The following is a 14076-nucleotide window of genomic DNA, read 5'->3' as shown; positions in this document are numbered from 1 at the left end:
ATGGGTTCGTCAAGAAGTAAAAGTGGCACATTGGGGGGGACTGGGAATCCACATTTCGCGATCGAGAAATCTCTTCATCCTCAACGGCTGACTGTGTAGTGTGCAGTCTCTAGTCGCGGAATAATCGGTGCGATATTCCTTGAAAGCACAGTGATTACCGAGTGGTACGTGAAAGATTTGGAAGATGACTTCATCCCCACCGAGCGACGTGGCGCAGTGGTTAGCCACTGGACTCGCATTCGGGAGGACGACGGTTCAATCCCATCTCCGGTCATCCTGATTTAGGTTTTCCGTGATTTCCGTAAAATCGTTTCAGGCAAATGCCGGGATGGTTCCTTTGCACGGGCACGGCCGATTTCCTTCCCAATCCTTCACTAACCCGAGCTTGCGCTCCATCTCTAATGACCTCGTTGTCGACGGGACGTTAAACACTAACCACCACCACCACCACCGACTTCATCCCCATTATCGGAAGTGACCCTGATTTCGATAAGGTGTGGCTCATGCAAGACGGAGCTCGACCCATCGAAGCAGGAGAGTATTTGATGTCCTGGAGGAGCAATTTGGAGCTCTGAGGCCACTTACATTGGCCTCGATTGGCCGCCATATTCTTCGGATCTGAACACATGCTACGCCTTTTCATGGGGCTATATTAAAGACAAGGTGTACAGAAATAACCCCCAAAACCAGTGTTGAGTTATAACAGCCATTCAGGAGGTCATTGACAGCTTCGATGTTCCCACACCTCATCGGGTCAAGCAGAATTTTCGGTATTCGTCTGCGCCACATCATCTCCAATGATGGCAGACATATCGAACATGTCATAACCTAAATCAGAATATCTGTAGTGATGTTTACATGTTAAATAAAGTGTGTGCACACCGTAGTTTGTAACTAATTTACGTTTTTTTCAGTTTAGTTCAATAATTGTCACCTTGTATGTCCTAGGTCTATCTGTTGAGAGTGAGTGCGTGTAGTGGATATGTGTAGTGTAGCTTTATGCTTTGTGTTGTGTCAGTAGGTTAACAGAAGGGAGATGCTGAAACCCGGTGCCGGCACCTATCCTCACCTCGAACGGCATCCAAGGGGACCGTGTGGGTTAACAATCCCATCCGACGGACGGATCGCCGTGAAAAGGTTCGGAACTTAAATCTCGGTTCATAGTTAGTTGCAGTTAGTGGCATATTGCAGTTGCAATTCAGTTGCATGTGCGAACTCCCAGTTTTCAGTGGCACAATTTCAGAGGCGCAACTTCTGTCATGCCACAGAAAGTTCAGTGTGGTTATACTTTATTACTCCGCTCTCCTTCCATCACTGTTCCACGATCATTCTATCGCAGTTATCGTGGAGCAATTTCTGCTGTATTTCACTCGATACCAGTGTGTTTCCATTTTGTTACTGGAAAAAGTCTTGGCAGTTGTCGGCAGGTACACTTTCGCAGCTTCTGGATCAGCAAGAATGACAACGAATGTTTAATTTTCTGCAGTAATGTGTGTGTGTGTGTGTGTGTGTGTGTGTGTGTGTGTGTGTGTGCAAATCATCTATCTCAAAATCTTGAAAGATTTTTGCTTGAGGCATAAATAAGCTTAATATGTCACCAAGAAAATGAGTCGTATAAACTTCGTGATCTGTGAGACCAAGCACTGTACAAATTGTGATTCTGTGCACGAAATAGCCCTCGAGTGTAATGTCACAGCTGTTAAACTAAAAAAATAGTTACTCGAAATGCCCACATCAACGAATAAAATAATATTCTAACATCTTGGGAAGAATGGCGTATGTTCAGATGATATTCACATGCCAGATGTTGGTTAAGTAGATAATATTTTGGGCTTCGAGCACTATTGCTTCTATAAATATGCTTTTGCCCGTTGATTTATGCCTACGCGAAGTCTATTTTCGGATCGAACATTGGGTTTCGTCTTCCTTGTCACAGCTCTAAAGCCGTAACCAGTACTATAACATCAATACCCGTCAATATGATTTCAATCGATGCCAAGCTGAAAGCTGTGCATCTACGTAGAATTTCTGGCAGTATGTGTGAACAGTAGCTCCCGGTGCCACTACAAAAAGCTAAAAGCTGTAGCGTCAAATTAGTTACGTATGTGATCACGGATGAATGAAAAACACTGGCGCAAAGATGGTCATCGGGAACTTAGCCCCACCACTTCTTCTGTCTTTGGTGGCAAAATACTGGCGATTAAAAGTCCATTCACCACCACTCCGCTTACCTCCGAGTCTACATCTAAATCTACATACATACTCCGTAAGTCACCGTGCGGCGTTTGGAAGAGGGTAACATGTTAAACTACTAATCATTTGCTTTCCTGTTACACTCGCAAGTAGAGCAAGGGGAAGTCTCCGTATGAGCTTTAATTTCTTGTACCTTACCTTCGTGGTCATAACACGAAATATGTATATGTTGGTTGCAGGCACCTTCAGACGCCGGCTCTCTAAATTTTCTCATTTTTGTTGTGCCTCGAACGTCGCCTTCCCTCCAGCGATACCCATTTGAGTTCCAAAAGCACATCGCCGTAATACTTGTGTGTAGTTTTAACTTATCGGTAACAAATCCGGCATCCCGTTTGTCAATTGCTTCGAAGTTTTACTGTAATCCGATTTGATGATGATGATGTTTGGATTGTGGGGCGCTCAACTGCGCGGTTATCAGCGCCCGTACAAATTCCCAACCGTTTCTCAGTCCAGTCTTCCACTTGCATGAATGATGAAGAAATGATGAGGACAACACAAACACTCAGTCATCTCGAGGCAGGTGAAAATCGCTGACCTCGCCGGGAATCGAAGCCGGGACCCTGTGGTCGGGAAGCGAGAACGCAACCGCGAGACCACGAGCTGCGGACTGTGATCCGATCTGGTACGGATCCCAAGCACTCGAGTAGTACTCAAGAATGGGTCGCATTGGTTTCCTACATGCAATCTCATTCACTGATGAAGCACGATTTTTAACATTCTCCCAATAAACTGAAGTCGACCAGTTGACTTCGCCACAACCACCCTTACGTGCGCGTCCCATTTCATACTGCTTTGGAACATAATGCCTAGATATTTAATCGACGTGACAGTATGAAGCAGGAAACTGGAATGCCGTATCCGAAAATTCTTGGTTTGTATTTCCTACTCATCAGCATTAGCTTTAATTTTTCTGCATTTGGAGCTAGCTGTCATTCATCACGCCAACTAGAAATTTTGTCTAAGTCGTAACTCCCTACAGTCGCTCAAGTTTCACACCTTCCCGTACACTACAGAATCGTCAGCAGACAACTGTAGATTGCTGCCGCCCTGTCCGCCACACCAGTTATGTATGTAGAGAATAATATCGCTCCAATCACACTTGAGTCGAGCGCCACAGTACAGGCTTGGGTTTAAGGTTGGTTGGGGTTGTTTGTGGGAAGAGACCAGACTGCGAGGTCATCGTTCTCGTCGGATTAGGGAAGGACCGGAAAGGAATTCGGCCGTGCCCTTTCAAAGGAACCATCCCAGCATTTGCCTGGAGCGATTTAGGGAAACCAAGGAAAACCTAAATTAGGATGGCCGGAGGCAGGCTCGGTGTAGCTGGAAGGTATAAATAAATGTAGCACATAAAACATTTTTGAGTTTCACTCTTCTTCTTCTTCTTCTTTTCACAAATTAGGCGTTTCGAGCTGATCTGGCTTCAGTTCCATCATTTAACTTCCCGTCCTACGTCCTACCTTTTGGGTTTGTAATGTAAGGGCAGCTTTCGAATCGACGTGACAGGTGCAGGTGTTCCTTCAAGTTTTGTTTATGTTCTATTTCGCGATTTATTGCGTTTAGGGTCTCGGCTACGGAGGAGAGTTACAGTTTGGAATTGTGAAGCAAGTTACTGGGGCAGAGAAACTGATTGCTAAAGCTGCATCACTTAGTGCATCATAGTCTGGGGACGTTTATTCGTGACTACTCTTCTAAGGTGCAAGCATCCCAAAGTGGGCCCACAATTCGCTACTTGTGATTTGTCTGGTTGACCGGATTAACGCACCGCTTCCACTGCGTCTCACTCCCCATCGAGGCACACGGATTTCTGAACCATAAACAGGACACAAGGACCCAAAAGGAAGGACTTTGTTCTTGCGTAGGACCTGCGACGTACGCAAGGTCTGGCCAGGAACCTACGCCAGAAGCATGTGGGGTCGTCGAAACCGAAAGATCGTCGTTGTCGTCGCAGTAATTCTGTGATTCATATTTGACGAGTACTCACGTTGTTGACGATGACGCCGCAGTAGTCGGGCGCGCCGGGCGTCGCCATGAGGTTGACGGTGAGCGTGGTGACGTGGCCGCCGTCGCCCAGCGCGATGCAAGGCGCCTGCCGCGTGTCCCGGGCCTGGATTGCACCTGCAAACAGGACACACAGCCTCTGCCAAACACTGACATCCAACCTCAATTCTATTCTGTTCTATCGCTTGCGCCTTGTCCCGCGGTGACGCAGTGTCGGCCATGGTTAAACGGATTTGGCATGTTAATGTTAAGGGGTGCCCAGATGCCCTTCCTGCCGCCATACTCATACCCCCCGGGACGGAACTAGTGTACCCCAGCTGTCTGCATGTAGTGTACATCGTGGAACAGCGTGGATGTGTTCCAAATGTCTGCGAGTCGGGTAACTGAGGTGGGACGTGGGGAGCAGCCTGGTATTCACCTAGTAAAATGTGGAAAACCGCCGAAAAACCACATCCAGGCTGGCCGGCACACCGGCCGTCGTCGTTAATCCGCCGGGACGATTCGATCCGTGGCCGGCGCGCCTACCCGAGTCCAGGAAGCAGCGCGTTAGCGCTCTCGGCTGCCCTGGCGGGTCTGACATCCAATCGCCGTCTCTGCGGTAAAGTCTCAAGGCTGTGATCATGATGTCCATTTGGATCACACTTAGTCGAATCAACACCCCTCTTATACAAACACACACACACACACACACACACACACACACACACACACACACACTTGTTTAATAGTGTGTTGGTCCACCTTTAGAGTGCAATGCAACAGTGATACTAAGTGGCACTTCGACAAGTCATTGGTAAGTAACCAGGCGTACAGGGATCTGACAGAAAAATGGAAACAACGAAAACACAACACACTACCATGCTTGATACGGTGCAGGAACCTCGTTGGCGTTCAAAACAGTTCCCATTCGTCTCGGAATAGATAAATAAAGGTTCTGTATCATTTTCAAGAGAATCTTATGCCATCCTTCCAGAAAAATATTGGCCAGTTCAGGTAACGATGTTGGAGGTGGGCAGAAACCACGCATCCTCTTCAAAGCAGACCATAAGGGCTCAGTATTACTGATATCTGGTGACCGTGGTGGGCAGAGGAGATGCCACAGTTCGTTCTTGTGCTCACAAAACCAGTCCTGGATGACGCTAGGTGCGTGAACAAGGGCCTTATTGGAACACAGCGTCACTAACGGGGAGCAAACAATGTACCATAGGACGGACCTGTTCAGTCAAAATGTCACTTAATGCTTGACAGTAATACGACTTTTCAGAGCAACCATGGGACCCATGGAATACCACGATATGGCTGCCCAATCATTACCGAATCCCTGCCATGTTGCACACTTGCGACGTAAAGTCGGCCAGAAGTTGTAAACCGTGCGAAACAAGACTCATCCGAACAAACGGCATTCCTCCAATGCTCCATAGTCGGAGTTTTATCGTATCGACACCACGCTTTCGTTTCCTCTTCGAGCTCGTCCTGCAGTTTCCTGCTTAAGAAGCTCCCTGCGTATTATTTCGACGTCGACAGGGTTCGCGAGTGCCACATTCAGTGCTGCAGTGACTTTTGCAGTCGTCTTCGTATTTTTCGTCAGAATCCACTTCGATGACCGTCTATCACGACCACACACACTTTCGTCCGCATTGTGACATAGCGGATGATGTTTTTCCACTTTTGCTGTAAGTTTTAACCATGAATACGGCGTTCCTGTAATTTTATTACACAAATTCGTACAGCTAAGGATGGATATCGGGAGACCCACAACTTGCTGGTGCTTAGAAACGGTGTATATATGTACATATGGGCTTCAACTTAAAGCCAATACGGCATCTCGCAATTCTGTACTGGGGTACAAGGAAGGGGCCTCATCGAAGATCGCAACAAAGGGATAAATACGACACGACATGTCATCATCAGCGATCTGACGTACCCTGGGCAAAGCTGGGGTAACTCCAGTGACAGATCCTTCCACCACCAGAACATTACACCAGATTATAAATCAAAAAGGCTTTTTTCAAAGCCATCTGTTACAATAATCTCCATAAATATAGAAGGAATGTTAGTAGAGAAAGAATTATTACTATCCAATATGTGTAAGACAAAGAACTGTGATCTCCTGCTCATCGAGGAGACTCATATAGGTCCGAATGACAGAAGGCCGAGGATACATGGAACGACATTAATCACTGAGAGACCCAGCGAACAGTATGGCAGTGTAATATTTGCCAAACCAGGCCTAAATATCTCGTCCGCAGACTCAACTGTAGATAACGACACAGAAATACTGACTGTAGCAACAGAGACTTATACAGTAACATCAGTGTACAAACCACCAAACAATGTATTCCGTTTCAAAGAACCTGATAATTTCAATTTACAAGCAGTGAAGTTGGTCATGGGAGATTTTAACGGCCACAGTGTACCATGGGGATACGGAGAAACAGACCAAATTGGAGAAGACCTTGAAAACTGGGTAGAAAGCACTGAACTAGGTCCTTCTCCAGAGAAATATGACAGCTTTATAAAGCTGGTGAAAGCTGTCTCTTGTAGGTATGTACCCCGCAGATGTAGAAGAACTTACATACCAGGACTAGGTAAAGATACAAAAACACTTATGAATAAATATGAACACGTTTTTGAAGATGACTCATTATCTGAAGAAACGATATAGATTGGTCAAGAACTTATACTAACCATACCAGCTAGAAGGAAAGAAATGTGGTGCGATGTTATGACGCAGCTCGATATGAAACAAAATAATAGAAAGGTATGGCAATTGCTGAAGAACCTTGGAAACGACGCAACAGCTATTCCCTCAGCCAGCTCTCATATAACACCTAACCAGATAGCACATCAGTTACTGCTAAATGGCAAAATTAATAAAAAATCGGGAACACCAAAGATCCAGAGAATTACTGAGGAGAATAACTATACGAGTGGCACACCATTCTCATTGGAAGAATTAGAAACCGCAATATGCTCAATGAAGAACAACAAAGCTGCGGGGTTAGATGACTATAGGGCGGAACAGATAAAAAATATTTGGACCAGTAACCAAGAAGTGGATTCTAGATATGATGAACACCTTTGTCTCAAAATTGCAAATACTAAAGATCTGGAGATAAGCCAAAGTTGTGGCCCTACTGAAACCGGGGAAACAGCTAACAGTTGCCAAAAATTACCGACACATATCACTCTTATGTCATCTATACAAAGTTTTAGAGAGAATGATCCTCAATCGACTCACGGACCGAGTCGATCAAACACTGATCAGAGAACAATAGGTATTGCTCTGCACGTTCGAAAAGACTCGCCAATGTGCTTTTGCCACGCTACGAAGTCAGGAACTCGGCACCCTCAACGTTCGAATGGGTCCGTGATTCGACGGCTTTACGCTGCACCTTAAGATAGATTTAAGATTGGGCAGCAGGGTTCTCCAAGGTGAAATTTCAATGAAGCCTTTGGGGACGAGAGGGCGTAGAGTCTCGTTTTTCACTGAAGTGCTTGATTCTATTAGGCAGGGAGGGGGGGGGGGGGGGGGGGGAAATCACTTCTCTCCATTATATTTCTCGATTTCTCAGACGAATCAAACTTTATTACTGAAGTGCATTCTATAGAAACAGGGTTATGTCTTCAGAATCAAGGGATTGCTGTCAACTCGATCTGTACAGAAAACAGAAATTCTCAATGACATGAAATTAAAGTCATTAACTTCTATATTTTGTAGGATGCTAACTACTATTCAAATGCATTCACATATAACAGTGTATAGGGTATTTCTATACTTATCAGCTGTTTGTCGCCTGATTTCCCATCACGTATCACGTATTCAGTAGCAGCTTAGTTCTCGTCATTGTCTTTTTCGTGGTGGCACTGGTGCACAGAGGCTTCCCTTTAGCCATTTAAAACCGATGCATACGAAACGTTTCTTTTATAGATCGAATTCGGATGCAATCTTTAATGGTTACGCGTACCATTGCAGAGAGTCGTGCACGTCCCCTCTCTGGTATTAGTTTTTGTTGTGAGTGTCATTGCGTCAATATCGACTTTGGTACTGTGTGCCAATCTTCTTGCCACTAGCATCAGAGAAATTTCCTACTTGGACCGCAGCCAATTCTGCCATTACTAGGATTCTCTTGTCTGGAGTTAAAGTTGAGTTGGCAGTCACAGTGCTAGCTGTTTTCTTATTTCCTCCATTTTCATCTTAGTTATAGATTCAATAAAGCTATGATAACTACATGAAGATGAGAAATATATGCTCGATCTAAAAATCTCGTCCAGTTCTTGTCATTACAGTGCATCCGTGGCGCGGTGAACGTTCGTGTTGCTATTCGCCTCGAGAACGGCATATCCGCAAATGGGTGTCAACCTGGTGTAACCACGAATTCATCCGACCACGCGACAGGTTTACACTGATCTACATTCCATGCTACTTAAATCTATGCTCACTCCAGTCTTAACTGACAGTGTCGTTACGCGCGAACATACCGGTATTTTAACTGTGCGGTTTCCTCTTGGCAGTCCAGCCGTGCGGGCCCGGAACGAGGCGTTACAGGTAGTGCCCGTAATACTTCTGTTTCCTGCTCACAACATTTATACCCGAGTTAAGATATGTTGCGTTCCAGTAAGCAATATTTATTGCAGTAAATTATACTGCCTGTGCTTGTGTGCCATACTTAAACGTTGCCTATGCTGGAGAGTTATCCCGCTTCAGTGCTTTGGGTTTAATTTTAACTTTTAGAACTATTCCTGTGGGACCCTTATTTATATTCAGGGCTCTCTCAATTCAAAGTTAAAGGCCTCCACGCCTGATAATGCAGGGTTGAAAATGTTGTAAACTTTTAACGTCATTGCACTGTACGTGGACTGGGTACTTCTATTTTTTCTAAAATTAAATTAAATTCCCGCCATGCGAATCCTTTCAATTTAATATTAAAGAGGCTCATAATCAGTCGTTTTAGAATTTTTGAAAAGTGAACTTAACAAATTTTGAATTATCTAAAGAGCATTATGCTGAAAATCTAACCTTAATGCCCTCTCCGAAGAACCTTAGTTTAATTATTGGTAGCGCTGATTATTCATTATTTGAAACTTTCTGTAAAATAGGCTCTAACAAATTTCGAATTATGTAGAGAACATCTTGTTTCTAAAAACTTAGCCTGAACGTCTGTTTAACAGGTTTCTTTGTTTTATAGTAATCGGGATAATTTTGTGCTTTGTAAAATCTTAAGATTGTTTGATTAAATTATATGTGCTTTGAGAAGTTGAAAAGTGGAAGGTTTTGCAAGTAAGGGTGAATCTGGGGCCCAATCCTTCCACCTTGGTTTTCCTTATATTTCCTTGCCAGGCTGTTGAGCCTCATCAAACAGCTTTCCATATAAACCCATGACAGAAGTACGCGAATAGCTAAGTAGTTTCACCGTTTGCGAAATGCTCAATTCCAGGAGCACAAATCATTCATGTCAGTGCATTTCACAATCTACAGCCCATGTCGTCGCAAAAATGATTCCCGTTTGTCTCTGCCCCGCTTGTACATTGTGCCTGTTATCGGTACAAACGAAACAGCCGAATAGAGGACGATGAAACAAGCAAATAACACTAATAAACATAGGTCCTGAAACCAATGGTGTCCCCAACACAACGTATACCAAAGTACTGTCATGCCAGCGCCTGACTCTTCAAATGGCTCTGAGCACTATGGGACTTCTGAGGTCATCAGCCCCCTAGAACTTAGAACTACTTGAACCTAACTAACCTAAGGACAGCACACACATCCATGCCCGAGGCTGAATTCGAACCTGCGACCGTAGCGGTCCCCCGGTTGCAGACTGTAGCGCCTAGAACCGCTCGGCCACTCCGGCCGGCTAACAACTGTAATAACCAGTGTCGTAATATACATGTAATGGAAAGTTAGCAAATATACCTATCTTCATGATGTTAAGAGAGAAAGCATTTAAAATATGTTGCCATAAATGGCATTGTCACAAAGAGTAAAATTATGATAAAAAACTAACCAAAGATTTAATAGATGCCTCCTGAATCTTTTAGAAGCAGCACTGATCTATGAGAATAGGAAAAGCAATCCCCCTAAACTTCTCAAGAACAGAATGAACTTGCGCCAAATTTTCATAATCACTTTTCATAACCACTTTATGAAAAGCTGAGCTATAGATAAGATATCGTGGTAGAACTCTGTTCCACCCTTGCGCCCACTTTTTTTTTCTTTTTTTCGTGAACCTGTTGTGCCCAATCTTACAATGTGCGTATCTGTGACTACCTCTAGGCACTAGTTTACAGTCTTGACGGTAGGTATTACCATATTTTTGTTTAGCCTTGTAGCTTTTATTCTTCATTCTGTTCATTTTAATTATCTCTTGGTCCTGTGCCGTCAGCGATTCCTAAGATGTGTTTTTTGGTATGTCTGCTGTGCCTATCTCTTTTTTTTATCGCTTCACAAGTTTGTCAGTTAACTTTATTGTACTATATATGGCAAATATACTTACTTGCAGCAACCCACCGGAATTGAAACTAATATTTCTCTTTCGACTCAAGCTATAAGTCTAGCTGCCTTTTAATAGCATTTTTTGTATTCAATTTAGCTGTATGCAGACGTAGTCTATACTTTTCTAACTTTTTATTAGGCCGTTGCGAACTGTATCCGGCCACCTACATCTAGCGGCATCTTTAGCCGTTTCTACCGGTGTTGTAAGCACAGTACGTGAACGACGACCAGACATTAGAGGGCGTGTGGGGTTATCTTTTGTATGCTAAGTAACCATCAGTTCTGAATGGCTTTTAATGTAAAAGTCCATGACCTACTGAATGTCAAAATGGAAGTACACGCTAATTGTACACTTTCCTTTCCAGACACCATATTTAGTTTACCATTAGCACCCCAGGGCGTTTTTTCTCTTCTATTGATTTATCTTTATAGGCAGTCAGTCAATGTCTTCATATGCCTACAGAAACACATTGACTGGTTCTAAGAATTTCTTATTAATTTCTACGATTTTCTGTTAGTTCTATTGATTGGATACTTTAATCTTATTAACATTGATTATCAGCGTACAACTTGACTAGGAGAAGGGATCGGTTGGTAGGACATGTTCGGAGACATCGAGGGATCACCAACTTAGTATTGGAGGGCAGCGTGGAGGGTAAAAATCGTAGAGGGAGACCAAGAGATGAATACACTAAGCAGATTCAAAAGGATGTAGACTGCAGTGGGTACTGGAAGATGAAGAAGCTTGCACAGAATAGCGTAGCATAGAGAGCTGCGTCAAACCAGTCTCAGAACTGAAGACTACAACAACAACAAAATACCAACGTACTTTTCGAAATGGTTCATCAAATCCCTGTATTCATTATCAAATTTCATCTATATGTAGTGTAATAAATACGTAATGTACTGAATCGACTGCGAGAAAGCTAAGTGGCAGAGACATTATCTGAGAGACTCTATGATAATTATATCGTTGACTCGGAACATTACTCTCTCTGTGGTTTACTCGTAACTAAGAGTAACTAGAGTTTTCTGTTCGCTTCTTTTGATGTTATGTGGAGAATTTTACATGAGACACAATAAACCGTTATTATTTCATGAGAACAAAGGTGAGCGTCACGACCTTTATTAGTATTTTTGGAAGTGTTGAAATAGCAGAATTGTTTCAGATTGAATGCGACGTGTACGGGTAGAGACGTGGACAACAGCTCTCGAACGTGCAATCTCATGTATGAATAGTTCCTAAAAATATCCAGTCGTCTCTCCCAAGACCCTTCATACGCGCAACAAACAGTAATTCTTTTAACAGCACTATCAGAGACAATTTTATCACGTTGTTACGACCTTTTACTGCGAGCATAATACGTCGACAACAGACAAACAAAAAACAGACAAACACAGAAAAGAATCTACCACATATACTACAGACAAATAGTGTAAAGCCATTGGCACTGCACCATTAACACGTATTCCTTCTTCGTGGCCATAGTTTAAATAACTGTAGATTACTACTAAGATTGTTGCGATGGTTCAAGTGTTAAAAAATCTTCTTGCCTGATTCCTTAAACAATTCCAAATTTCCCCGAGCGAAGTGTAACAAACAGAACCTGTAGCATTGTTGAATACATTCGCCTTCGCATACTAACCTATCTGAAATTAATACTGTATTTTTAAAGGGCAGAACTTGTTAAAATCGCGTTAGATTTCTCTAATAACTGAGTTACAGGGAAACAGAATTTGTAGGCATTCTTAGTACTGTAATTACGTACATGATTTGCAAAAAAAAAAAAAAAATGGTTCAAATGGCTCTGAGCACTACGGGACTTAACATCTGAGGTCATCAGTCCCCTAAACTTAGAACTACTTAAACCTAACCAACCTAATGACATCACACACATCCATGCTCGAGCAGGATTCGAACCTGCGACCGAAGCAGCAGCGCGGTTCCGGACTGAAGCGCCTAGAACTGCTCGGCAACACCGGCCGGCCACGATTTGCAAATGATCCGTTACTGAGTAAACATTTCTAAACCCCGATGGTACCTTTATTACTTAACAAAATTATTAAAGTTTTTGTGGCCACTTGTTGACAAATTTTTGAGACGTTTCTCCAGCTCGAGTGGCTAGCATTGTCAAAACGTCAATCTCCATTGCTCATGGTGAACTGTCATCACCACCACCACCGCCGCCGCCGCAGCCGCCAGCAATAGATGATTAAGATTTGACAGTGCCAGCCACTCGTGCTAGCGAAACGTCAGAAAAATCATCAAACAAACGATGGCCAAAGAAGCGGAGACATAATCCAACAGCCAATTTGTTGAGAATTTTGGTGAATATCATGCTCACTATCGCCATCAGGCCGAGGTCAAAGTTCAATTCCCGGCACTGTTCGAGATTTTTTCTTGCTGAGAGTACTGGAACATAGTGCACACAGCCTCTTGACGCCTATCCAGGAACTACTTGTATGAGAAGTAGGGGTTCAAGATCTGGGAAGCTGATAACGGTTGAAGAGCGGTGCGCTGATCTCAAGCTAATCCATAACGCATCAAACTGAAGTCATTGTCAGATGAACGGCGACCAATTAGCATCTCATTGTCTTAAAGGTCGTTATGTACAGATCGGCGTGCAGTACTTAACGGCGAAAGCAAGTTTCACACGATTAGTCATTGCCAAGTAACACAGCTCGATGAAACTTGGGCTATACAAAGAAAGAACTGCTACAGTATAGCACGAATTCCGGACAGTTGCGATCGCGGACATTTGCAGTCGTCAAGATTTGCCTGACACCGGCCGTCAGCATCTTCTCCAGGTAGTTTGAGCAGCGAGCCTTTGGCAAGGGAGACCTTCCTCGTACGCGCCATGTCCGATTTCAGGCCGCATCTTCCCCGATAGAGTCAGTACGTAAGGCACCCACTTCTTCGCCATCTTGGCTTCCTGAAATCACGTTGCCAATTGAAAATATTGATATAATTACTGACGCTGCCACATTACAAAGATGGATTTTAGATATAGTAACTGCATCGAATACCAAAGTATTTCCAACTACCTTTCCATAGTACCGAAATACAGAACTTCTTTTCAGTATCCGGAAAACTAAATATTTAAACCTTTAGAAAAAAAGGCAATACCATAGACTATTTCAATATTTAATTAGTTCTTCTAAGCATAAAAATAACCCTATTCTCCCTCCGTCTGTATGATGGCTTCTTTCCACGCTTACTGACTAGTACTGCCAATATTTTTAAACACATCACAAGTTCGATATATCATTATTTAAAAGAATATCGATACGCCGCACGAAATGCCGAGAAAAATCATCGACATATCGAC

The 14076-nt window shown here is 43.5% G+C and overlaps 1 protein-coding gene across 1 annotated transcript in view; it reads right to left on the bottom strand.

The window, feature by feature from the left end:
* LOC126281455 (uncharacterized) overlaps positions 1-14076 on the bottom strand; it is a 457459-nt gene that overhangs the window by 68144 nt on the left and 375239 nt on the right. Inside the window, exon 3 of the mRNA XM_049980440.1 lies at positions 4235-4368. Within this exon, the coding sequence (XP_049836397.1) occupies positions 4235-4368 (134 nt within the window). The remainder of the gene's footprint in view (positions 1-4234; positions 4369-14076) is intronic.

Source organism: Schistocerca gregaria, chromosome 7 (assembly GCF_023897955.1).
Source record: "Schistocerca gregaria isolate iqSchGreg1 chromosome 7, iqSchGreg1.2, whole genome shotgun sequence".
In the NCBI taxonomy this organism is placed as follows: Eukaryota; Metazoa; Arthropoda; class Insecta; order Orthoptera; family Acrididae; genus Schistocerca; species Schistocerca gregaria.
The sequence above is the reverse complement of the archived record's forward strand: the minus strand, read 5'-3'. Positions and strand labels throughout refer to the sequence as shown.